We start from the raw sequence: 24449 nt of genomic DNA, 5'->3' as shown, positions 1-24449 counted from the left end.
ATGACTCATAAAAATATGGAATGAACACATGCCAGAGATACTATTCAACCATTAATTAATGAATTAGTTAAGATCGGCTCAATGGAGAGTTTGAGGAACAGGGATTTTTATAGTTAGTGCTAGGAATTTGGAAATGAATTTACTAACTGATATCCTACAGCAAAAAATTCTTTTTTTTTTCACTAGACAAAAACCAATTGCACCTTTACCAGACAAAATTCATTTACATTGCTTACGGACAAGAATTACTTGCATTGCTCTCAGACAAGAGTCATTTACACTGCTATCAGTTAACCTCTTCAGAGTTGCAAAATCACCTACTCAATCAATCAAAGATACACACCATTATATAACCAGAAAATCCCCCACAGTGTCGGCTAGACAATACCCAGAACTTATTTCCAGGTTTTAGATCATTTTTATTGGTAGTAACTAGTGATTCTTTGTTGGAAGATCATTATCAACATCCTAATATAATCTTCAAATCACTAGAAGTTGTGCTCTGTAAGAGGAAGCCTCTTTTCCTTTTTTTTAAAGATTTATTTATTTGAGAGAGAGAGAGAGAGCAGGGGGAGGGGTAGAGGGAGAAATCCCAAGCAGACTCCCCACTGAACGGGGGTGGGGGCTCAATCTGAGGACCCTGAGATCATGACCTAAGCTGAAATCAAGAGTCCGCCGCTTAACTGACTGAGCCGCCCAGGCGCTCTGCCTCTTTTCCTCGTGTCTATGAGTTGTTGTATCTCTTGTGTCCGTGAGTGCCCAGCATGTAGTGAGTGCTCAATACATTTTGTTGAGGTGGGGCAGAGGGAGGCAGAGGGAGAGGGAGAGAGGGAATCCCAAGGAGGCTCCACACTGAGCAGGGCTTGATCCCAGACCCTGAGATCATGACCTGAATGGAAATTAAGTCAGACGTTCAACCAATGGAGCCACCCAGGCGTCCTGTTCAATACATTTTTAAATAAATCAGTAATAATAGCTATTATTTATTATTTATTCCATAGCAGGAACTTTGCTTTGTATACATTGTCTCCTTTAATCCTCCCAGTGATCGTCAGGCAACACACACCCATCCACTTGTACAGTCTGCACGCATGTACATACATATGTCTGCATACCCATGCAAAACGCACATATCCATGCGTGCACACACTCACACATATGCATGCACACATATGTCCACACGCACACACACACACACACACACCCTCCGTACCATCCAATTATTCTCCATTTCCCTATCAGCAAACCATCCCCTTGCATGATGATGAGTCCCCACATACTCTATCTCTTCCCCTGGAAATGCCTCCACCTGATCCACTTCTGTTTAATGTTTTAGATCCTTTTTTAATATTTGCTCTTGGTGAAACCATCTCTGATTTCCTCTGGGAACTGGACCCCACCTTTCTCCACCTGTCTCTCAGACTCTCACAGCAGCTTTCTCGGGCACTGATGAAACAACGCTGTCTACCTGTCAGTCTCAGAGCCACCTGAGATCAGGGGCAAGACTCTATTCACCAAGCACAGTACCTAACAGAGGGAAGATGCTTGCTAAATCCTTGTTGATGTCAGTGGTCTGGGATTGCATCTTCCAGGGTGTCCTCAGCTGATCCTCGAAGAGGGGGCCATCACCACTGCTCCCCTCACCCTGGCCATCCAGAAGATCAACCCTTGCCTGATGGAGCTGTGCCGCTTTTTCCAGCAATGCCTCTGCATGAGCCGGAAGAGAGAGGCCAGGACGGAGGCCATAAGGTAACCGGAACCAGGTGTCCCTTCCCACAGTCTGTATTTCGGGGCTGCCTCAAGGAATAGACTCTCCAGTGGGTCTTCTACTAGACCATCACCTCCTTGAGAGCCAGGATAGAACCTCATTCATCTCTGGGTCCCCAGAACCCAGTGCAGGGCCTGACACAGCAAGTGCGGCTGAGTCTAGTGGAGGTGAGCTGAGTTGGTGTGAACTGAGCCGAGCTGAGTCATACCTGTGGAGTGATCACACAGGACTTCCGGTGGTCCTGGAGCCCTCTTAGCCTCCGCCTGGTGAGATTTGCCAGAAGAGAATAATCAGAGGACATGTCCATCTAAATTCCAGCTTTTTCTAAATCCCTAGCAGTCATCTGCTGGCCAAATGAGAAGATTGTAAAACGAAATTTAGAAGGCAGACCCCGCTTCATATTAGAAGTTCTAGGCTTGGACGTTTTCCTGCCCTCGAGCATAGACATTCTACCCTTTCTTCTGGGGTTTAGTCTTGGCTATAAACCCAGAACCAAACAAATATGGATGACCACTTCTGCTCCAGTGGTCTGGGGCCACTCTCCCAGATCTTTAATGTTCCTTTCCAAGTCCTCTCGTGACCCTTCAGCTTCTCAAACCTCCATCATTCACTCTCTCTGAGCCCCCAGTCCAGGTTTGCAGCCTCTTTCCATTGCATCCTTATCTTGTATCCCTCAATCGATGTGAATGTTTCCTCCACCCAGAGAGGGAAATGAGCAAGATCCATAGACCCGAGGTGTGAGCAAGAGATGTGGATGCATTTCCCCACCACCAAAGCTCATCCTAAAGAAGAGAAAACTTTTGCAACTATGTTTTCTTACAGGATCAGCCCACTATCAGACCTTCCCCCAGCAGCTCTTCAAATCAACAATGAGTTGAGTCTCTCCTAGCCACTTGTTATGCACTTTGCTGAACCACGGGAATTAAGAGGTGAATCAGGCATAGACCCAGAAACTGAGGATTTCAAAGTTGGGTGGAAGAAATGGTCATAAACCCAAATTAAAATATGACTAGTAAGGGACAGAACCAAGTCATACCCAGAGGCAGGACCTATTCCTAGCATCCCTTTGGAGAAAAATCACATTTAAAAAGTCTATATTGCAAATACTGCAGAGAAGAGTTTTAAGTTAAAATTTAGAGAAATGAAGCATCTAGGAACCTGAGCTTATCCCTGCTTTTTCCCTGTGTGTTCACTTAATAGTGCACTGTTCTATGATCTCATACTAAACATTGAGTACAGGCTAAGAAGAACAGAGTGGAAGGCTGGCTTTGCGCAGTGTGTGTGTTGAATAACACAGCCCCTGTGATCAAAAAATCATTCTTGAGTGGGGAAGCTGGCCACGTAAAGAGAAATTGCAAAACAGTATGACGAGCATTGTAGCAGATCCCAATATGCACCGTGGGGCTCCAGGGCAACTAATAGGGCTTGATGGAGGAATAGAAGCTTCCTGGGCAGGAAATGGGAGAGGCCACTCCAGGCAAAACGAATAGCAAGCGCAAACATGGACAGCAAGAGGCAGCCCGGAACATCATAGATCCACTGAGATAGGCAATGTGGCTGCAGAAAAGGCAGAGGTCCCTTTTCAGGAAGGCCTTGCTCCTTCAAGCGTCTGGCGAGCTCTTGCAAACAGGTCTGGACTTTTCCCCTAGAGCACCAGCAGCTCTTCCCAGCTGTGCATTTCCTCCTTCATTCAGAACTGATTGAACCCATTCCCCAGGGTCGTTTGATATCCTGTCTGTTTCGGAAACTTTCTAAGCAGTTGGTTTGTGGTTGTTAGAAGAACATCTTGCCAAGCTTGCACACTTCAGGCTAGCTGAGGGAAGATTAGGGATTAGGTCGCAGAACTGGGCTCTCAAAGCTAGTAGGTAGCCTAGTGTACTGTATGGGGGATAGGGTGAAACCAAGCCGACTGGGTTTAAATTTAGGCTCTGGACTTACAAGCTCTGTAGGCTAGTCGTGTAACGTCTCTGAGCCTCAGTTTGTTCTTCTGCAAAATGGGTATAGCCCTATTAGAATGGCAGTGCGTTCTGGCGTGAAGTGGATTACTGGAGAAATAGCCACACTCTCTCCTGAGAGCAGTGAGTCCTCAGGCAAATCAGTCCATCTCTGTGCGCTGGTTTCCTTAAAGTCACAGCATCCTGGAAATGGACGGTGACGGAGCCTGGGGAGTCTTTACAGCCAGCTTTACTCGAGCAGTTAGTTGCTCCCCGGGGTGTGCTAGAATCACAGAGTGGTCGAGATGGGAGAGAAATGGGAAGATGTTTAGCCGGACCTCCTCATGTATCCAGCGAGGGAGGGACAGGGCGGTGAATCCCCGGAGTCCACAGGGAGCCCGTGGTACAGCCTGCACAGAAAGCTCTTCTTCCTAATAATGTGCTCGGTGCTCTCTCACTAAAGCCCTTCGAAGCCATCCCCGCAGCCCCAGCGAAGAGCAGGATATTATTTTGCAAGCATTTTCTGTCTTGTTAACTGTAAGAGCCCTGCATTCTTAGCCTACCTCACGTGAAAAACAAATAATCGGACATCATCATTTGCCGAGCACCTGTTACAAGCCTGGCCCTGTTCGGGAACTTGGCGCATGTTAGCTCACTTAGTCCTGGTGATAACCTGTGAGGGTAGATTCTAGCATTGCCTTTCGACTGCCTATGAAAAATCTAAGGCCCAGAGAAGTGAGCGCTCAGCCTGAAGTCACACATCCTAGTGAGGAATGAGGCCAGGACTAAAAATATATCTTTCTCACTCCAAAGTCTAAGCCTCTCCCCGCTCAGCCTCATCCTCTGCCTCTCCTCCCACACCCTGTAAAGTTGGAGAGGGGGTCCTTGCTGTGAGTAGTTGGCCGTGATGACTTTTTCAATGATGGTTGTCTTCCATTAGCCACAAGGCATGATGATTGCTTTCCACTCTAATTGGAATCTTTAGGTACTGTCTTGAATACTATTCCTGGTTTCTGAAGAATGCAACATACCTCTGTCAGAGGGTGAAAAGGGTGCCCCACTCCCACAGTAAGTATACACTTGACCATGTTGTAACTTGACAATAAATGCCTTCTATGAAAGGTTTCTAGAACTCACTGATTGTCCTGCCGTCGTTGGGGGCCAGTAAGAGTAGGTGCAGCTCATGTAGTCCTCGTTAATTCTAGACAAAAAGAGTGGAGGGTATTTCTGATCACTCTTCACCTAACAGTTCAATGTTTGCAGTTGGGTATAGGAAAAAAGAAAAAAAAAAGAAAAGCAGGAGTCAGCCCGACCAAGCCCTTTTGATCTTGGGCAAGTTTCTTATCCACCCTGACTCCCACATAAGCTAAAAATACAAATGAACAAAGAAAAATCAAATAGAAACACTTAAATTCCTGACCAAAGCAAAATGAGTACAAATAATCCAACAAAAAGCTTGTTCTTGTTTTTGTTTTTTTTTAAGGCTTTATTTTTAAGTCATCTCTATACCCAACGTGAGGCTCAAACTCACAACCCGAGTCATATGCTTGACCGACTGAGCCAGCCAGGTGCCCCCGAATAATGCAAGATAAAGAAGGCATCATGAGGTGCTAGCAGTAGGGAATATGGTACCCTCTTCTGGTCCTGATGGCATCAAAGCCTCATTTACTAGCAGAGAGGCCAGACGTGAACTTTGTTTTCTCTCCCACTCCTGCAGACTAAAGTGGCCGATCTGGCCTAGCTAGTCCCCAAGCTAATGCTCTGGCCGTCTACCTGGACTGTCCAGTCAAAGGACTCTGACCTTCTAAAAATCATGGAGCTACATGGAACTTACATTACTTTCATTCTGCAGCACAAAGCCCAAGCATTTGGAGGTGGAGGCGTGGGGGGCTCAGCAGTCAAAGACAGAAATCCCTTTGCCTGGTATGGGCAGAGGGAGCAGGGAATTTTACAAGCTACTTATGCTTAAATAGCTCTTCTTTTGTCCTTGGCACATTAAAATCTCCACGCAGACAACATATTACATCTCCTGAACAACACATTAATGAGGTTAGATTAGCTTTCTGCAAACTGGGGCGATCAGGTAGATAGAATTGGGTATCGGGAAACCATCACTGGGCAGTGAGTACAGAGCTGAAGGCTGTTCTCCTCTTGACTGGGTTGCTAACCGGGGGGGGTTCTTACCCACATCCTTCCTCCTCTCTGACATGGACTCCTGAGTCCCCTGTCCACTGCCCTGCCCTACCCTTGCCCTCCGGAGGAGCCTGGCCCATCGCTGATGCTGCCTGAGTTTATTCCCTGTAGCATTTCCTTCTTTCTCACTACCTTGAGTTCCTTCTTCTTTTTTCCTTCCAGCCTTAAAACAAAAATGCCTCCAGAATATCTGCCAGTCGGTGTGAGACCTTGAAAAAGCGATGGGATCTAAGGATACATTAGACGACATCTCTTCACCCAGGCCCCTGGCCCCAGTGGTCTGTCCTTGCAGATTTCACCAGGCTCCAGCCAGATCATCAATCAACCGAAAGAGGTTCTTTTTGGAAGTCACATTTCTTTCTTTCCTGTGAATCCTGGGAAGGTGGAAGACCAAGTATTAGAGGCTGCATTGAAACCTAAATCCATGTTCAAGAAACCCCCATGATGCTTGCAGCAATCCTGAGACTGGAGAGATGGGCTGAGGGGTGTCATACTAGCAGGAACAAACTAGTGCAGGCTCCAAGACTCTGACACAGTACCCAAAGTGACTTAAACTTGGTATTTTAGGAAGACAGCAAGATAAATAAGGAAAAGTGAAACCATACTGTGGAGAGATTCACATATGATTTCTCTATACCATTAACTCACACTCAGTTATGTCCAACTAATCAGACTTGAGGATTATAGGATCCAGATAATCTCCCAAGCCCCCTAAGTAGGAGGTGATGGGAACCTTCCCTCAGAAGAAACATAGAGAGTTTGTGGGTTTTTTGTTGTTGGTGTCTTGTCTTGATTCCTCCTCTGTGGGTCCCACTGTATTTGGGGGTCTCCAAGAGCATTCTCGGGTTCAGTGATTCGCTAATCGGACTCATGGAACTCTGAACAGCTGTTATACTCACATTTACTGCTTATTACAGCAAAAGGACAGAGATTAAGGTCAGCAAGGATAAAAGGGGCAGAGGGCAGGGCACCACCTCTGTCTGTCCTCTACAGTGAAGCTGCAGGGGCAGCACTGAATTCTTCCAGCAATGTCACGTGACAACACATATGGAGTATCGTCAACCAGGAAGGCTCATCTGAGCCATGGAGGCCAGGGTTTTGACTGGGGACCAGCATGTAGGTGTGAAGTGCCCACATAGCTGATCTCAGTTACTCAGTCTCCAGGCTCTCCAGAGGTCAAGGCGACATGGCGTCCCAAGGCCCCCACTATAAACCACACTGTTAGCTTAGACTCTAAGTCTGGCGTGGCCCAAAGCCCCAGGTGGACAGACACTTGTCAGGCAGGAGATTCCAAGGGTTCAGAGGTTAGCCCCCAGGTGCTGTTCAAGGGTTAGACTTTTCTTTGGCAGATGCAGGGTTCAAACGCCCTAGACCTGCTGAGTCAACCCTTTCCTGCGCACCCCCAGGCGAAGGTGTCCCCATTATCGGTTCAGGTTCCTTTTAACTTTGTCCAAGTCTGGGGCTGCCCAACACCCCTGTGAATGCCAACTCTCTCCTGAGCCGGTCTGCTCTTTCCATGGCCCTCGGTGGACCCCCTAGTTCCTCACTGCTGTGCCTGGAGCTCTGTCTCCACTTTCTCGTGTTAGTAGGCTGCCTGGCCATCAATCTCCCACCTTTGTGATCTATGCCCCTTGGTGAGAAAACTCACTTCCATTTACAGTCCAAGTTGAACCGATTTCCCCCCAATGGAAGACACTTGAGGGCTCTTGCTCTCACGCCCTGTGAACAACAAGGCTCTTGGAAAGATAGACCTTGAGCTTTGGAGAGAGAAGCAGCCAGACACTTCCCTCTCTGATCACACACAGATATATTTTTAATCTCCAGAACATTCCAGAGACCCTCAAAGTTATGCAAAGGTCAAGCTCATGAATACCTGTTGTCATGATTCTTGGGGGCCTGCAGCGGGCCCTCTAGTTTGCCAAGCTGAGGAGGACACAGTAAATCCACTAGGACAAAGAGACCCATATCTGGCTAGGAATCAAGAAAACAGCACCATTCATCAGGTGTGGTTAATCTAACTAGACCTTCTCTAATGGATAACATTGATATTAATGAAGGATCTTGGGTGGGAAAAGATCCCAGAGGTTCCCCAAAGAGTAATTTATCATCAGGGAAGGTGGGACAAATGACTTGGTCCCAGTACCCTGGCTGTTCACTTGTGGGGAAAGCCTTGGGGATAACGGCTGAGCATGGCTAACTTTGAAAAAGTCACGTGTGGAGGACCTCGGAGGCCCATGCAGGGATCTGACCTTGCCGCAAAGACAAAGGCTCAGAGGACCACACAGGACCAATTTTCTAGGGCCACACCATCTGTCACACCAGCAGCAGCAGTAGGAGGAAAACAGGACCCAAGAGCAAACTGACCAGAGCCTGGAGTTCACAGTCTGCTGGAGGTCAAGGGGAGGTTTGACCCCTCCTGAGCTGAATAAGTCCCGACTTGCAGAGTGCCTAGGGCAATGAGGAGGCCTCAGGGGTCGCTGCCACTCCAGAGTTCTTGGTGATTTGTGCATATGTGGCCATCAGTGGTTCACTGACAAGGTAAAAAAAGGTGGGGCAGTTACTGCATGCCTGCTGATGGAGGAGACTCTGCATTTACACCTGTAACATCACCAAACAGGACTCTCCCCAGAGGCAAAGACACAGGCGCATTCCTGTCTGTTTCATTCATGCTCAAAATACAAGCTAAACTGGAAGGAGCAAGGGAATCAGGGAGGGAGGAGGCAGGAATTTTGGCACCGAGCCATACAGCCTGTTGACCTAACAGGGGTCTTCCGTGCTGGTGGGTGAGGACCGGGGCGGCGTGGCCTCGCTCATCATCACCACTCACGAGACACTGAGCAATAACTAATGATCTATAAACAAAAGCTTCAACGCACAGGGGCAATTATTTGCAGAAGGCTGCTGGTGGATTCTGTAAAGGCTCAGCTCCCCCAGATTTAATCGTCGGATGAACCCCTGTGCTCCAGCAGGTGGGTGGTAGGTGAAGCACTCGGAGCGCTCGCAGCCGGCGAACCTTTCAGCCAGGGAGGACCCCATCCCTGCGAGCGCGGACAAACACCCCCACCTCGGCACCGGCTGTCCTGCTGAGGGTCGTGAGTATAGGATTAGCAGAGCAGCTAGGGGGTGCAGCTGCAGGGACGAGAGGACACAATCCCGTGAAAACACACGTGGCACCTAATGGTGCTCAGTAGACGTTCGCTCTCCTTCTTAAGATCTGGAAAGGAAACCTGAAATTCTGGAGGATCTAGGATCACCAGCCCCTCCACGCACCGCACCCGGCTCACCTTGTTCGCACAGTCCCAGTGGGGTCATCCCCACGAAATGCACACGGGAGCCAAGCCCGAGCAGCGACAGGTCAGCGTCCCACTGCTGAGTGGGCAGGGCTGGCACCCGATCCTCACGTGTCTGATTATCAAGCCCTGTCTCACCTGACCCCACAGCTGGGGCAGGAAACCCCTAAAGGAAAGAGGCATCGAATTCCCAGGCCTGAGGCCAGGAACATATAAGAAGAATCACCCCAGAGATCCTCTTGCTGAAGAATTAACTAGACCAGACAAAGCCAGCCCTTCTCCTTGTGGGAGAGCCCATGTGCCTTTCATCGGTCTTTCATCCCCCAGAGTTCCCCTGATGACCCCGAGACACAATCCCTGGGCCTCCAGGCCTTTGAGGTGAGGTGGGGGGTGGGGAACAGGGGAGCCATTGTTCTCTGATTAGAGCCTGGGTCTCCTCTGAGGCGCAAGATGGGCCTCTTAATATGGGGCCTCACCTGCTCCAAGTCATAGCATTATGATGTCCTCCTCCCCTCAGAGGCCTCCCACCTGCCAACCTGCACAAAAGGCGGTCCTCTCTGTGTGGGGAGGGGGAGGGGGTCACGTGACTAAGGGTCTTCCCTTGGGGTATAAAGGGCTCATTCACCATCTTGTTCAAAGCTGAGCATCGTTCATCCACCTGCTTCCAAGTGGGACCTTCACGGTAGGCACCCCCTTTCTCCTGATGGGTAGGGAGCCAAAGAGGGCAGGAGGGAGGGAAGGAGGGAGGGAGGGAGGGAAGGAGGGAGGGATGAAGGAAGGAAGCTACGGATGGCAGAAGAGAGGGAGGGAGGAGGGCACTCTCAGGGGGTGCCTGAGGCCTGGGTGCTAGCTAGTCCGGGATGGATGTATGAGGAGATGCGATGCCAAAGGGACATCACCTGTTCAATGTACCTGGGGAAAAATCCACTACATCACATCAGTGAGGGTCCTGCAAACCTGTGTGAGCCAATGTCTCTCCCTAGGGCACCTCGTATGAAAATACAGTAATCATCAGTTAATGGGCCAGCCTTCCCGAGCACTTACTACATGCCAGGCACGGTGCCCCCTTTAACCCTCATGACACCATGATGAAGAACCATCATCTGGGCATTTTACTGCCCAGGAAAATGAGTTCCAAATAGCTTTGGTACCTGGCTCAGGGTACTCAGTACGTAAAAGGCCAAGCCCACCCCGGGCCCGTCCGCTAGAAAGCCCTTTGGCTCTTAGGCACTTCCCACACTGCCTCGCAGTCACTCGTCAGGAGACAGCTTGCCCAGCCAGGACCCCAGATAGTGCCTGCAGACCAAGGCAAGGTGCGGGGGCCCTCATTTCCTCAAGGACAGTCAGGCTCACTGTTAGCCCCGGAGGCCTCCTTGGGTCAGTTAAGAGGAGGTGGTCCTTCCTGCAGGTGGACACAGCCCGACAGCCAAGGGCACCTGGCGTGGTCCACAGACGGCTGCTGGATTTCAGCAGCGGCCCGGTGCCCTCCCACCTGGAGACCCTAGTGTGCGTGCCCCGCTGGGCTTGTACCACCATTTCCGGCTGGCACACACACCTCCCTCTCGTGGCGCTCAGCTGGGGATTGTCAACTGCCGCGTCCCACCACACCCCAGCCAGGGGCTGGCCACTTGGAGGGGCCTCCCTAGCAAACATTACCAAAAATCATGAGAGTTGTACAGTGAATGATCGCTAGGCTGCTTGTTGGGGGTTTAACGCTCAGGATGGCCGTTTCGGGCGGGTACCATGCGTGGCCCGAAGACTTACATCGGACCGGCCGGCTCAGTCTGAGCACTGCGCCCGGGGCTGCCGTGGCCCTACTGGACCTCTCTGAGCCTCAGTTCCCCGCACGGAAAGCGAGAGGTGTGCCAGTGAGAGTCCTGACGAGGCAGTCTAAGGTGCATGCTTAGTGGTGCACCCGACATAAAGAATGACCCTGTAAATGCAAGGCAGTGTTTAAAGGCAGAAAGTCCTAGAGTGTATAAATTACATTGCTTTTAAGTGTGGTAAAATATACATACCATAAAATTTACCCTTTGAACTATTTTTAAGTGGGCAGTTCCATAGCATTAAGTATATTCATGTTGTGGTACCACCACCACCATCCAGCTCCAAAACCTCTCATCTTCCCAACTGAAGCTCTGTCCCCATTCAACAATGACCCCCATCCTCCCTCCCCGTAACCTACTTTAAACAAATACATCAGAGCTGAGTCACGACTTTGTCTGCAACAGGTCACTTTTGCTCATTTGCCTTCTAAGAAATACATGCTTGAAAATCCAATCAACATATTTGCAATTCTGACAAGCGTCACCCTAGCGTCTTCTGGACGCGTCAGGACAGCCCGGGGGACTGCCTCCCTGAAATGAGTGTCCCAGGAGCAAAAGAACAGCATCCACTGCATGAAACTGAGCACCCTCCTTCATTTCACCAGACAGAGGCTTCCGCTCAATCAGGGAATGGGGGCCTTTATTGTAACGGCTGGTCTTTCTGGAGCCTTTACTGCGTGCTAGAATCAGTGGCTGTAATTGGGAATGTCTCCAAGCCGCTTCTCTCCATCACGCACTGTGGTCAGTGCCCTGGGTGGAGGAGCTCATTCAGTCCTTACAACAGCCTCGGAAGCAGTACTGTTATAATGAGCTCTGGACATTTGGGAAGTGGGACACTCAGACCATAAATCGCCAGTCTCTAAGGCTCAGTGAACTCATTTGTAAAATGAGTTTGAACAAGATGGTTCTAGCGCCTTCTCGGAGCTCCGGCATCCTAGCATTCTCTCATGGCATGCTGGCGACAATAGCAAATAGGACTTAGTGAGTGCCAGGTGGTGACATGGGCATGACCTCAGTGGGTGTGACCCGCTGGAATGCCTTCAGCCGTTCACCCATGGAGTTGCCAGGGCAGCCACTCTCCATCTGGAGACGTCCCAGGGCTCACCCGGCATTTTCAGTCTGGTTTCATGGCCTTGATCAAGGGTCATTCGGATCCAAATCTCTGCAGAACAATCAGAGAGCCCGTCTAACCTTTAACATGAAACTGCTGTAGGAATTGATGTGGCTACCAAAGGTTAAAGCAGAGCATCATGCCCATCAGATAATAGCCAGAGTATGAGAAGATGATTGAGCCAAGTGAGAATCTCCGAGAACTCACGTTCTGCCCTCCGCACCCATTCAACAAACGTTTACTTTATGGCCACCAGAGGCTGGGCTAGGCCCTGGGGAAGGTTCACAGGGTAGTGATCCTACAACCTACAAATGTCTTCTCCTCTGAGACACTTTCCCCAATATCAATCCCTGCCCACAAGTCAGAGTGGCCCACCATGACCCTGGGACATTTGCCAGAACATGGGGCAGCATTTGCCTCTGGGAGAACAAACTACAGAAAGTGTTCCTTCTTCCAGGCTGATGCAGCCCTGCAGAGAACAAGCTTGGGAGTGGAGCACTGGTAACATTTCAGCCCTTACATGCCCCTCAGTGCCACACCTTTGCACAGTGCACAACATACACAACCGTATCCAGCAGCCCCGTGTGCCCCCTGGGGTAGCAGGATCACACTGTATTATCATTCACACTTGGTTCTCAAAACCTGCTTTACAGCAGAATATGCCCAAGTCAACCATCCATCTGACAGTCTTTATGGAGTTATATTCCCAGGGAGCTAAAATTTTATTCTAAAATCCCTCTGGTCTTTAATGTTTTTCCTTCTTTATTAAATACATGGTTGACCTGCTTGAGTGCACTAAGTGCCTACCGAAGTTAAATATTTGCTGAGCGGCTCAGAATGCAGGGCAGTGATGATTGAAAGGTGGTAGGTCCTTGGACCCTGCCCCCTTGCCCTGCCCCCCAGTCCCGAAAGCCATTATCTCTTGAACGCCTGGACTACAACGAAGTATTCAAATTGCTCTGAAGCTACAGGAAGGGAAGGATGATGGAGTTTGCTAGCAGGCAGCGCCACCATGCGGTCGCCAAATTTATTCCTGGGTCAAGTGATGGTAGGATAGTTCCAAAGTGAGACTGCTAAAGGTGTCTTCGGAAGGCTGCTGTAGCCCAATGTATGGGTTTTTTACAGTTCGGTCTACAAAAGGCAAACTATTGCACTCATTCAACTGCCTCTCAGTTCATTAGTCTGTGAACTACTCACACATAAGGAGTGCTTTTCCCTCACTGTGCATTCCCGCATCCTTGCAGTGTGCCCGAAACACAATAAATGACCGTGGGGAAAACGAATAACCAGATCTGTGTCCTCAAGGGGCACCTGGTTAAGTTTCCACTTTGCAGATGAATCTCGGAGAGAGAACGTGATCTCCTGAATGTCGTTAGTTAGTGCTGGTCAGTGGCAAAGCTGGGGCAGAAACCCTTTCAGGGCTTCTTCCTGTTTCTGCACTCCACCCTGGGATGAAGAGCTCTGGTGGTTCTTATTTCCCGGGATCTCTGAAAACATCCTCATCATATTCCGCTGACTTCTCTCCCAGGAGGCTGTTCCAGTTGATGCCTCGGCCCCGCAGCCTTTGCCCTCCCGCTATGATCCTGCTTCTCCTCCTAAGTATGCTGATGGCCCCGCATGGTGGTGAGTAATGATATTTTACACTGCATTTCTGGCTTGGTCCATAATTAATATGAACACTGGGGAGGACTGTCAAATGTCATCTGATTTGCTTATTACTACTTTTATCCCCTTGCCTAGGAGTGATGGAAATCAAACAGTAACGATAAGCTATGGGTTTAGTTCAGCTGATATTTTAAGCACCCTATCCAGGGCATGAAGCATGGGATGGGCGATGAGGTGGATGTCCAGGCAGAGCCAAAGGCACAAAAAGCACCACTGGGTGGCCTGTTGGCAACCATCCCTCCCCCTGATAGCGCATCCCCTCTTCCCTCTGCCCATGGACCTCTGTCCCGTGTTTCGCTGGTTTCCTCGGAGTGAGTGTGTCAGCCTTCTTGACATGCAGCAGCTCCCTTTCCCCTGTGCCGGTGTGTCTGGCGGAGAGGCAAACACTTCTACCCCACATCATAGTGTCCCCACCCCACCGAAGCCTGAAGACACCTGAGCGAGCTCCTTGGCAGGCAGGGTCGTCATTTTGAGTTTGCATGGAGTCTTGGCTACAAATCTGAGACTTCTCGCTCCTTCCTAATTTCTTTCTTGTGTGCACATTGGTGCAACTCTCAAACAGCCCAACTCACTTCTTTCCTTCCTACAGCTGCTCAGGCTCCATCGTGACTGATATCACCCACTTATCCAGACATTTTCTCCTTTCCTCCTCCTGTTCGGGTCCACACAGCACCAACACGCTGAGCCTCCTTCTACGGTTCCCTTCTGAGCATAATAGTGAGGGTGAGCCACAGTGAATCCACCAATATTGTTGACAATTTATCGTGACTCTGACCTGAGTTAGTGGATTTGCAGAGGTTTACATGTTCCCCAGAAGCCTGTGAGCAGAAATGACAGCACTTCACAGAAGACGCCAAGCCTTTTCTTCAGGCCCCAGTGCTCCCAAACACCGTCCCAGACCTTCCCTGCAGGACAGGTGGACACCCACTTGCAGGAGGTGCTGGTTTTCTCTTGATTATTGAGTTCCTCCATGGATGATGTTTTTCCTCGTCAAAACCATCTTGCTGTGATGTGGTTTCCCAGGGATAGCGTCACTGGGCTGGTGTGCCAGGGCTCCGCCTTCACCAAGACCTCAACTGTCTCCATCAAATTCCAACTGTGGTCTTGACTGGTCTCGTTTTTGATGATAAAACCGTGAAATAGTCTACAGCTTTTCAATTTCTTCCCTATTCTTTAAAATGAGATCTTGGGCACCTGGGTGGCTCAGTCGATGAAGTGTCTGCTTTCGTCTCAGGTCACGATCCCAGGCTCCTGGGATCGAGCCCCGCGCCTGGCTCCCTGCTCAGCAGGGAGCCTGCTTCTCCCTCTCCTCTCTGTTCGTTCTCTCTCTGTCTCTCTCTCTCAAATAAAGAAAATCTTTAAAATAAAATGAGATCTCACCCCCCCAAAGCCCATTCTTCTAATTTTTCAAACTTACTCTCTTCTCTAACTGACCTTTTCCTTTTCCAAAACAATAAATTTCCCTTTGATCGAAATTACCCCTTCAACAACCCCCAGACACCTTTTACACATCTCTTTAAATGTTTTATTTCTCTATAAGGCTGAGGCAATGGGCTCCTGTTATTATAAACTGTCACAAGCATTTAGGCATCTGTCCTGGGAGGTTTTATTCTCAGACACAAACAGCGAGAGTCCAAAAATTATAGCCATAGAAAGTTTAGGTGCAAACATATGCATGTCCATGAGGATTTAAATGTGCCATACCTGCAGCCCCAACTTTGCAGGGCTAAGTGTGTGACTCCCACAGAGATAACACTGCCCACCCAACAAACACACCACATCTTGGTCCAGGCACTACAGGGAGAAAGGGCTGTTTCTGAGGCAATGAGACAGCAACCAGGAAGGGGGAGAGATCAGACACTGTGCCAGTGAAGGTGGGGCATCCATGATCACTGCTGGATCTGAGGAGCCCTTGGCAAGGCCACCAGGGAGGAGTCCATCAGAAGAGTCCCATGTACCCCAGGACCTGGGTGGTCCACGGTGTTACACCCACTGAGCCAGTGCAAACCCTGCCTGGGCCTTCAGAGCACCCCGCTTGCAGAGCTGGAGTTCTGCCGGGCACCTTCTCGCAGCTGTGCCCCCGACTGCTGACTCAGATTTCAAGGCAAGGTTGGGCGTGTTGACAATGCGGAGGGTCTCTGTGCCCTACCAGGCCTCCCTCTGGGATGTTTCTCTGTCCCTGTGGCAGGAGTGGGAGCAGCCTCTTTGTTCGCCTCCCTAGCACACACCCAGGGCAGGGGCTGCCCTCCCTCCTCTCTTCACTGAGAGTTGGCTCATGACTTCGAAGGGCAGACGTTGGCCGGTGGGATGGTGGTCAGGTCTGTCAGGAGAGGGAGATCTCCTTGGACCTTCCACCTACACCACATGCTCCCTTCATTGGAGAGCTCTCCACCGGCCCACATCACACAGCGAAACTGGTTCTCACTCCCCGTTCTCTGCATGTCCATCTTCCAGAACCTCTGGGAACAGGGGCCAGACAAAGGTGGGTTTTGTGCATCCCTGGTTGATCTTCCGGGTAGAATACTTCATAATATGAAACACCACTCGTAACCACCAATAGACCGCATCTTTCCACTCTCTCGAGATGACATCTAATTTCGCTTAAACTTTACAAGGCTAGGACGCTATGATTCTAGTGGGCCATCACTCACTGGCTGAGAAATTGGCCATTTGATGGCGTAGTGCAACCACTGTGTGCACATTTGTTCATTAAAGAGCTATCTACTGAACGTGTGCTTTAATGTGTCAGCGTTCTGACCCTCAATACGTTCCTAATTTAGTGGGGGAAACGGTCACATAAACAGATCATTGCAACATAGGGTCATAAGTGCAGTGAGAGAAGGATGTCCCCACATTACGGGAGCCAGGGAAGGTATCCCTACGCCAGCCCATGTTGGGGTTTTGGTAGGACTTCTCGAACTTTGCATGGAATCCAAAAACGTAAGTCAGTAACGCAAAAGGGAGCAGGTCATGGCTCAGGGCACGGCACAAGCCAAGCCAGGATGGCAAGAAGTAGTTTGGTGTCTGGAAAATGATAAGCATCCCAGAAGCATGGGATTCAAAGAGGGAGATGGTTTGGCAGGGGCAGATGGAGGGAAGCCTTAGGTTCCAGGGCAGAAGAAGCTAGAGCTTCCTCCATGGGTCTCGACTTCACTGTTGATAAAGTGGCAATGGCAAAACGTGCCCCACAGCACTGGGCACAGCACTGGATTTGAGGGGATGCCTGCAAAACTGAGCCTGGAACGGGACGAATGCTAGCTTCCTTCCCCTAGAGCAGCACTCCCATGAAACCAGAACTCTCCCATCCCCAAGGACCTGCCTCCCCTCTGGATTTTATGAGCAAGCCAACTCAGTCCTCTGGGATCAGTAATTTCAAATCCAGGGTGCTTCTTTCGTTGCTAATGAAATGTGTGGGTGTCAACACCCTGAGAGTACGTAGGGGTGGGAGTAGGGGCATGCATCCTTGTTAGCTGTTTCTCAGTGAGCAGACCACCTCCACCTGCCAGGACACCAAGGAGATACCAGAGAAGTAATTATTGAGGACCAGGGGTTATTTCACAGTTGCTGCCTGAGTAGGCAGCAGATATTCTTAGCTGTTGGCTGGTATGCTAATTAAATCGTTTCTGAGGCAATTACACCAAATATGGAATGCACCAGAGCAATTACGTGGGCTCTGTGATAGGGCTCACCTGGAGCTGAAGGAAGTCGTGGGTCTCCCCACCTTCTGAACATCTGCAGGGCACTTCCCTGCGCAGCCCATGGCTCTTGGGCCAGTGGGAATGTCCCTCAGTGGGACCATCCCTCTGTGTTTAATGGTGAGAAATCTGGAGGACCAGAGAGGTTGCTCCTGCCCACAGCCACAGAGCACATCCAGCCGGGAGGGAGGCTGGTGCTGGGCGGACTTCGTCATGTGGACGGGCTAGGGTACGGTGCACAGGAGGGCGGCTGCCTCCCCCTCCAACCCATCCCTGGAGGGCCCGACAGCAGAGGGTCTGGGGGCTGCCTGGACCCAGGGCGAGCCCACAGGGTTTGTAGATTGGAAGACTGCTCTCCTGCAGACAAGCACCTGCTAAAGACGTCTGTGCCCCTGAGATAAGTCCATGGTGTTGATGAGGTGGATGAAGAGGTGAGGTCCAAGCAATGCAAACCATTTGTTAGTGTGGAGGGGACAGGGGGCAGTGAGTGGAAGAAGTTGGTAGTAATAGTCATAATAATGATGAATGGCTGGGGTAACATTTTCGTGTCCTCAGCACACCTCTCAGCGCTACTTAATCCACTCTTGACACACTTCTTTGATCCATGATGTCAGATCTTTTTTTTTTAAGATTTTATTTATTTATTTGAGAGAGTGCATGAGAGAGAGAGAAAGAGAGAGCATGAGCAGGGGGGAGGGGCAAAGGGAGAGGGAGAAGCAGACTCCCCATTGAGCGGGGAGCCCTACAAGGGGTTCGATCCCAGGACCCTAGGACCAAGACCTGAGCAGAAGGCAGACACTTAACACACTGAGCCACGCAGGCGCCCCCATGCGGTCAGATCTTGCAGGCTCAAGTTCATCTAATATCACACCATTGCTCCAGCCCCTCTGGATTCCCTGCAGACCCCCTGCTTCATACTGAGCGCTCAAGGCTCTGGGGACATAGCCCAGCCTAGTGACCAAGTATGGGAAAAGGCCAAGTCCCCCTCGCTCCCTGCCCAAATATTTCACACAATTCAAAACTTGCGTCCCCTCACCATGTCTCCACTGTGGATAAATGAAGGGTAGGGGGCTGAGTCTCAGCATGCATGGATCCCTAACAGCTGTTGATCATTTTGTGTGCTGATAGTGTGGGAAAGCCCTGTCCTTGATGATAAGCTCCCCGGGGGTTGGGGGGGCCTCTCCTTGTCCACACTTATTTCCGCCTATCTTTCATCTTAAGGCACTCCAAACAAACATACAATCTAAATTAAAATGGTTTGCTTCCTATGCAACAACAGGTTCAAGATGAGTTCCCAAATCTCTCTATCTTCCACCAGAAAGCTACTCTTAAGGCCAACCCATCTGAAACACTGCGACCACCTTATTTTCATCAGAGACCCAGCACACAGCAGGTTCTAGAAAAAAATACATAGAATTGAATTTACCTGCATCCCCTCCCCTCCTGGCTGCCCCTCCCAGCAAGTGGAAGTGCTCCTACTAACCCTCCTCTCCTCCTTGATTACAGGGGGCCATCCTCTGGACACGCCACACCTTCCACGGGAGCTGCCTCCGGGACTCTCAAAAAATATCAGTAAGGATTTTTAAACTTTTCTTAGGCGACCTCACCAGGTAGAAAGTTGTCTAGGATATTGGCAGGGAGAATGACCCCTTCTGAATATACCACTCACTGCTGGGGCTCTTGTAGGCAAAGCGATTCAAATAAGACTCAAAAGCCTCCCCCTCCGCAGTCTCCCCTGTGTCTGACCCACCTCTGCTCTCTCCTTGGAGACAAAATATTACAACTTCCATCAAATGAAGGTTAGCTGAAAAGGGAACAGGGGATGGAAATAAATGGGCTGATCGTGAGGGTTATATGGTCACAATATTTTAGCTTCAAATTGAGCTCTGAGCCTTCTAGAAGGTAAGACAAAAAGAGAAAGAAAAGGTATTCCAGAGCTCTACCGATAAGAAAAGAGGACCCATAATTGTTCCTTTGGGAAGGGGAGGTTTTCCCGGTGATAGATTGTGAAGATTTCTCAGGTGGGTTCCTAGCTGGGTACTGCTGAAGACCATGATGCATAGTGAACCAGCTGGTCACGTTGGCCCAGAATTTAAGACTCATTTCCCACCTTGCAGAGAGGTGAGCTGAGTCACCAAGTTCTTTGTGCATGAGCCCATGCAAACAAAGTGATCAGTCCCACCCAGACCCAGATGACCATCTGACCTCTCTCAAAATGCCATCACCCCCATGGGAAGGGCAATGCCCAGGCCAAAGAGAACCTCTAGTAGATGTTAAGACTCACAGGCCACACTTGGCACTTGGAAGGATCAAGGCCAGGAAGCCCCATGCGCCATCAGGCCATGCCAGTCATTCCTTTTCAAGGAGAGTAGCCCCGGGGGTGATCCCCACATCTCCCTGGAGCCCCCAGGGAGCAGCTCAGGTACAAGGGAATGGGACTCACATGAAGCAGCCACAGGACCTGCCATGGCCTAGAAGCTTCAGTCTGCATTAGAACTAGTATCTCTAGTAACAGTTCCATAGGTATAATTTCCGGGATGCCCAGAAAAAACGTGCTTCAGTTGCAAGAGTTATCACACTGAGGGAGCCCCCAGACAATGACTTCCCACCAGGTATTTATAGTTCACCCATGGTCCTTGCCAAGTCCAGATACACCTTATCATCCAGGGTCTTTTGTACCACGAGCAATGTTGCCTGGTAACACAGTTCCCGTCTCATCTTCTTGGGTCTCCATGGTAACCCGTGTTACTAGAAAGTTAGTCCAAGGTCAAATCTATCCTTAGAGAAAGAGAAAGGGTTTTGCTTACTCTTCACAGGGGTGGGGCAGGGCGAGGAGGCAGGGCAGGGGAAGGGGAGAAACCAGAGCTCTCTGATTTGTTTTCTCTACCTTCCACTTAGATATCACATCCTTCCCTGGGGTGTTTAAAAATGTCGAGAGTGTGGCCGACATTTTTGGTAAGTTAAATGCCAAGGTGCTTCTATCCACCAGGTGTCAGGGCATGGGGTGAGTGTGGGAAATCTAAGCAAACTACTGGGCCTGGGGCTCCCCTGCTCTCACCACCCCAGCAAGCTCTGAGCTGTGTGATCCAGAGAGCAGTGGTGTCTTTTACTGCAAGATGAGTCACCAAGCTGCCAGGCGCCTTCATAGTCCTTACTTCCTTAGTCCTGACCACACCACAACCTGGCCAGGAAGGGAAAGGCACCCCTGTTGCCCAGGGGATGGACTGAGGGGAGTTATGTGACATGCCAAGAAGGAGGGAGCTCTCTTCTGTGTCCAGAGCTGAGTGCCCTCCACCAAGGTTGTTGGATTTTCTCTCCCCAACTACTAAATATACATGATAAAACATACCTACATAAAGCCTAAGAATCCCAAAGATTGTCAAGTATTCCATTTCTCAATTAGGTATCTATCATGTGACCAGCGATTGCCAGGCACCATGATGGTTCCCATCATTGTTTTCTAGAAGTAGCCCCAGAATAAGGCTATCACAGGATTGACAGAAGCAAGGAGCGCTGAACTGCTCTTGGATTAGACCATGCTTGCCAGAGGACGGCACTGAAAATATGTAGGTGACTAAGTGTGGGTGCCCCGTATGTTTTTGAGTGAAAATGAATATTTATATAAACACACACAAGCCTTAGAGTGGCTTTTTCCTTCAGTCCAGAATTATTTCTTCATTTTTCTGATTAGGCTATGTGGAAACAAAACACGGGAAAGGAAGTTTGAATGGGGTAGGAAAAACTAGAATAGTCTGGGTGAAACTAGTCCTCGCAGACCACTCTTTGACCTCCCCAAGCTTCCCTGTGGGTGACCCCGTGCATTAGAATCAGGGCTGTGGGGTCACCCTGTTAGCACTTAACAGTCCTCTGATCAGAAAGGCGGAGGAAGGGGAGGGTGAGCATGCAGCTTAAAGTAAAAATCAAAAACAAAACAAAAACTGGAAATCGTTCTCTTGCCAATTTTGTTTACAGGAGCATTCTTGTTTAGGGCAAATCATTACCACTGGTTGATACGTCAGGCAGATCTCTGACCTTCAGTTTCTTTATCTGTGAAATAGAAGTGACAGAATAGCATCTGCCCTGCAGGATTAACATGAAGTTTATGCGGTGATGGACCAAGTGAATGCTTTCTAAAGTGTGACTCACTAGCAAGCTTAACCATTATTCTATTTTAAGCATCTAGCACAATTTCTGGCACATAGTAGGGGCCCCAAATTATTAGTGTCTATATCCCTTCTCTTCCTGCACTGGATTACAGTTCCCCAGTGCTGGGACTGTATCATTTGGGATCCATTCAGCAGACTCATAGTGACTTAAATAACAAAGACATTTAATTATCTCACCAAAGCTGAAAGCACCAGGATTGGTGCAGGAGCTTAGCACAGGTATCAGCGACCCAGCAGCTTCATTCTCTCCCTGCTGCTATAACTAAGCTTACTGGCTCTTCAACTTTAGACTTCAGGCCTCATGGTGGCAAAGTGGTTGCTGCAGTCCTGGCCAGCATATTCTTACCCATATTTAAGGAAGGAGAAAAGTGTAGATCAAAAGGATCTCTTTACATGCCTGCATTCTCTCTTTTTTTTAAGATTTTATTTATTTATTTGGCAGAGACAGACAGCGAGAGAGGGAACACAAGCAGGGGGAGTGGGAGAGGGAGAAGCAGGCTTCCCGTGGAGCAGGGAGCCCGATGCGGGGCTCGATCCCAGGACCCTGGGATCATGACCTGAGCCGAAGGCAGACGCTTAACGACTGAGACACCCAGGCGTCCCTACATGCCTGCATTCTTTATGATGAAAGAAATAATTCCCAGAAACCTCTAACAGACTTCCTCTTAAGTTTTTCTGGCCAGATCTGGATCACGTGCTCAGTCCCAGGCCACTCACTGTCATGGAACCTGGGATTAGCATGACCAGCTGAGAATGAGCAAGTGTCAAACGTCCACAGGGACTTAGGGAGGAGGCTCACCTCCCCTGAGTCCCTTTCAGCTTTGTTGGTAAGGGAGAAGGATTAAATGACTGTTTGTTAGGGGGACAACCAACAGGGGCCGTGGCTTATAAACCTACCTCCCTTCAATTGTTCAGAACAGTTGTGAGTATACAGTAGGGGCTTATTGGTTGCTGAGGTGTGGGAAGTCCCAGGCACAGGGGCTCCTTCCTTGACCCTGGTTCCCAGTCCCCTCCCCGCTGTCCTCTCCCCGCAGACTGCCTGGGCTCCCACTTCACCTGGCTGCAGGCTGTCTTCACCAGCTTCCCTGCGCTGCTCCAGTTCGTGAGTGGTATGAAGTGTGTGGCCAGTCTCTGCCCCCGGGACTTCGAGGACTACGGCTGTGCCTGCAGGTTTGAGATGGAGGGGCCGCCTGTGGACGAGTCTGACAGGTGAGCCACACCCACAGGTGAGCTGTCAGAGGCCTGGCTGGTACCTGGGCAGAGCACAGATGTGGAAAGCTTTCTTGTCTTGTCTTGATTCTCCTTACCTGTGGGGTGACTGGCTGCCTCGCCTTTAAACTGTCACGTATTCTGTGATTGTCTCACATCCTGGGGAGTTGTCAAGATCCTGTATGTGTCTGATATGCAGAATTTCCGTGTAGTGTTTCTCCAAGTTGGGTCTACAGGTATCAGAACCACCTGGATGCCTGCTAAAATGTAGATTCCAGGGACCCATCCCAGACCTACTGACTCAGACCACCTCTATCTAGCTAGACCCTGGAAGTCTGAATTTCAAACAAGCTCCCGGGCGACTCTTAAACATAAGAAAATTATTCTTTATTCAGACAGTCCTGGTCACCAGGGGTAAAGCAACGATGAAGGTTTCTGTTTAATTTTCCACAAACGTGCTCCAATAACATTTGAACACTGTGCTTAATATAAGCAGAATACTATCCCTGCCTCAAAGAGCTAAACAGCTAGCAGGAAATACAGAGAAGGTATGAGGAGTCGGTAAAGATATGTGCCCTCCCTGCACACAGGGAGGGAAATTAACACAAGATATCCACTTTTACACATCAGACTGGCAGTGAAATCTAAAATCTGAGAAGCATCGAGTGTCAGCAAGGATCTGATAAACAGATCCTGACACTGGGAGGGTCAGTTGGGAAAATTGGGTAGAATCTGTGTGCCAAGGCGTGTAACCTATGACCCTGTAATTCCGGCTCTCTGCTCCTTACGGATGGCGTGACCCCTGGGCGAGGGACGTCATTTCTTTGTGTTCCAGTTTCTTCCTCTGTAAAATGGGGGAAGTAATAATACCTTCTTTATAGAATTATTATTTAGGATTAAATGACCAAGTACACGGTACAGTGACTGGGGCTCTCCCTGGCTCATTGAGTTTACTTACTGAGAGTATTAGTGATTGGTTGCACCCGTAACAGGAATGGTAGGGCTATGGTAGGTAGTGATGCCAGCGGTGGTAACAGTACTAGCAGTACTAGTAATCGCAGTAACTGCAGCCACAGCAACAGCAACAGCACCAGTGGCAGGAAAGCAGGAAACGGAACCCACGTGTCTCCCCGTACTCCGGGATCCATGGCCCTACCTCACTGGCGTGGTACTTGTGCCCGGAGCCGGTGTGATGGAGCGTGCGCTCTCACAATCCTGGGAAGGACAGCCCATCGTCTGCCCTGGCATTTCTCCGTGAGGACGCCCTCTTTGGACGCCTTGCCCACGAGGCGCCAGGGTAACCTCCATGCTCCTCAAACACCGGCCACAGGGGACAGCGCATGCCCACGGCCTCCTGCTCCACCCGATGTCCTCTAAGGGGGGCCTGCACCGTGTTATGTCTTGGCACCCTCAGCATGCACCGCAGCACGGGGTAAATGAACTCACACTAGGCAGTGAACCCCCGATTGCTTTTCAAGGTAATTAGTTAATTAAATAAAAAGGGAGATATCCTTGATTGATCAGGGATAATGGCTTTGGAGTCAAGCGATAGATCTCTCCCCTTTCCACATCTCCAAGGGAAGGCGTAAGTT

General features: G+C 49.8%; 2 protein-coding genes across 2 annotated transcripts in view; both read left to right on the top strand.

Annotated features, from left to right (window-relative positions):
- HHLA1 (HERV-H LTR-associating 1) overlaps nt 1-6101 on the top strand; it is a 33576-nt gene extending 27475 nt beyond the window's left edge. Inside the window, exons 13-15 of the mRNA XM_021688714.1 lie at nt 1593-1749; nt 4688-4770; nt 6058-6101. Coding sequence (XP_021544389.1) covers nt 1593-1749; nt 4688-4770; nt 6058-6101 — 284 coding nt within the window. The remainder of the gene's footprint in view (nt 1-1592; nt 1750-4687; nt 4771-6057) is intronic.
- A 7598-nt stretch (nt 6102-13699) lies between these two features.
- The window catches only part of OC90 (otoconin 90), a 29693-nt gene continuing 18943 nt past the window's right edge, over nt 13700-24449 (top strand). Inside the window, exons 1-4 of the mRNA XM_021688713.2 lie at nt 13700-13745; nt 18989-19054; nt 20381-20437; nt 22683-22857. Of these exons, the coding sequence (XP_021544388.2) occupies nt 13700-13745; nt 18989-19054; nt 20381-20437; nt 22683-22857 (344 nt within the window). The remainder of the gene's footprint in view (nt 13746-18988; nt 19055-20380; nt 20438-22682; nt 22858-24449) is intronic.

The sequence above is a fragment of the Neomonachus schauinslandi genome, chromosome 4, assembly GCF_002201575.2.
Source record: "Neomonachus schauinslandi chromosome 4, ASM220157v2, whole genome shotgun sequence".
Classification (NCBI taxonomy): Eukaryota; Metazoa; Chordata; class Mammalia; order Carnivora; family Phocidae; genus Neomonachus; species Neomonachus schauinslandi.
This window is presented reverse-complemented; position numbering and strand designations above follow the sequence as displayed.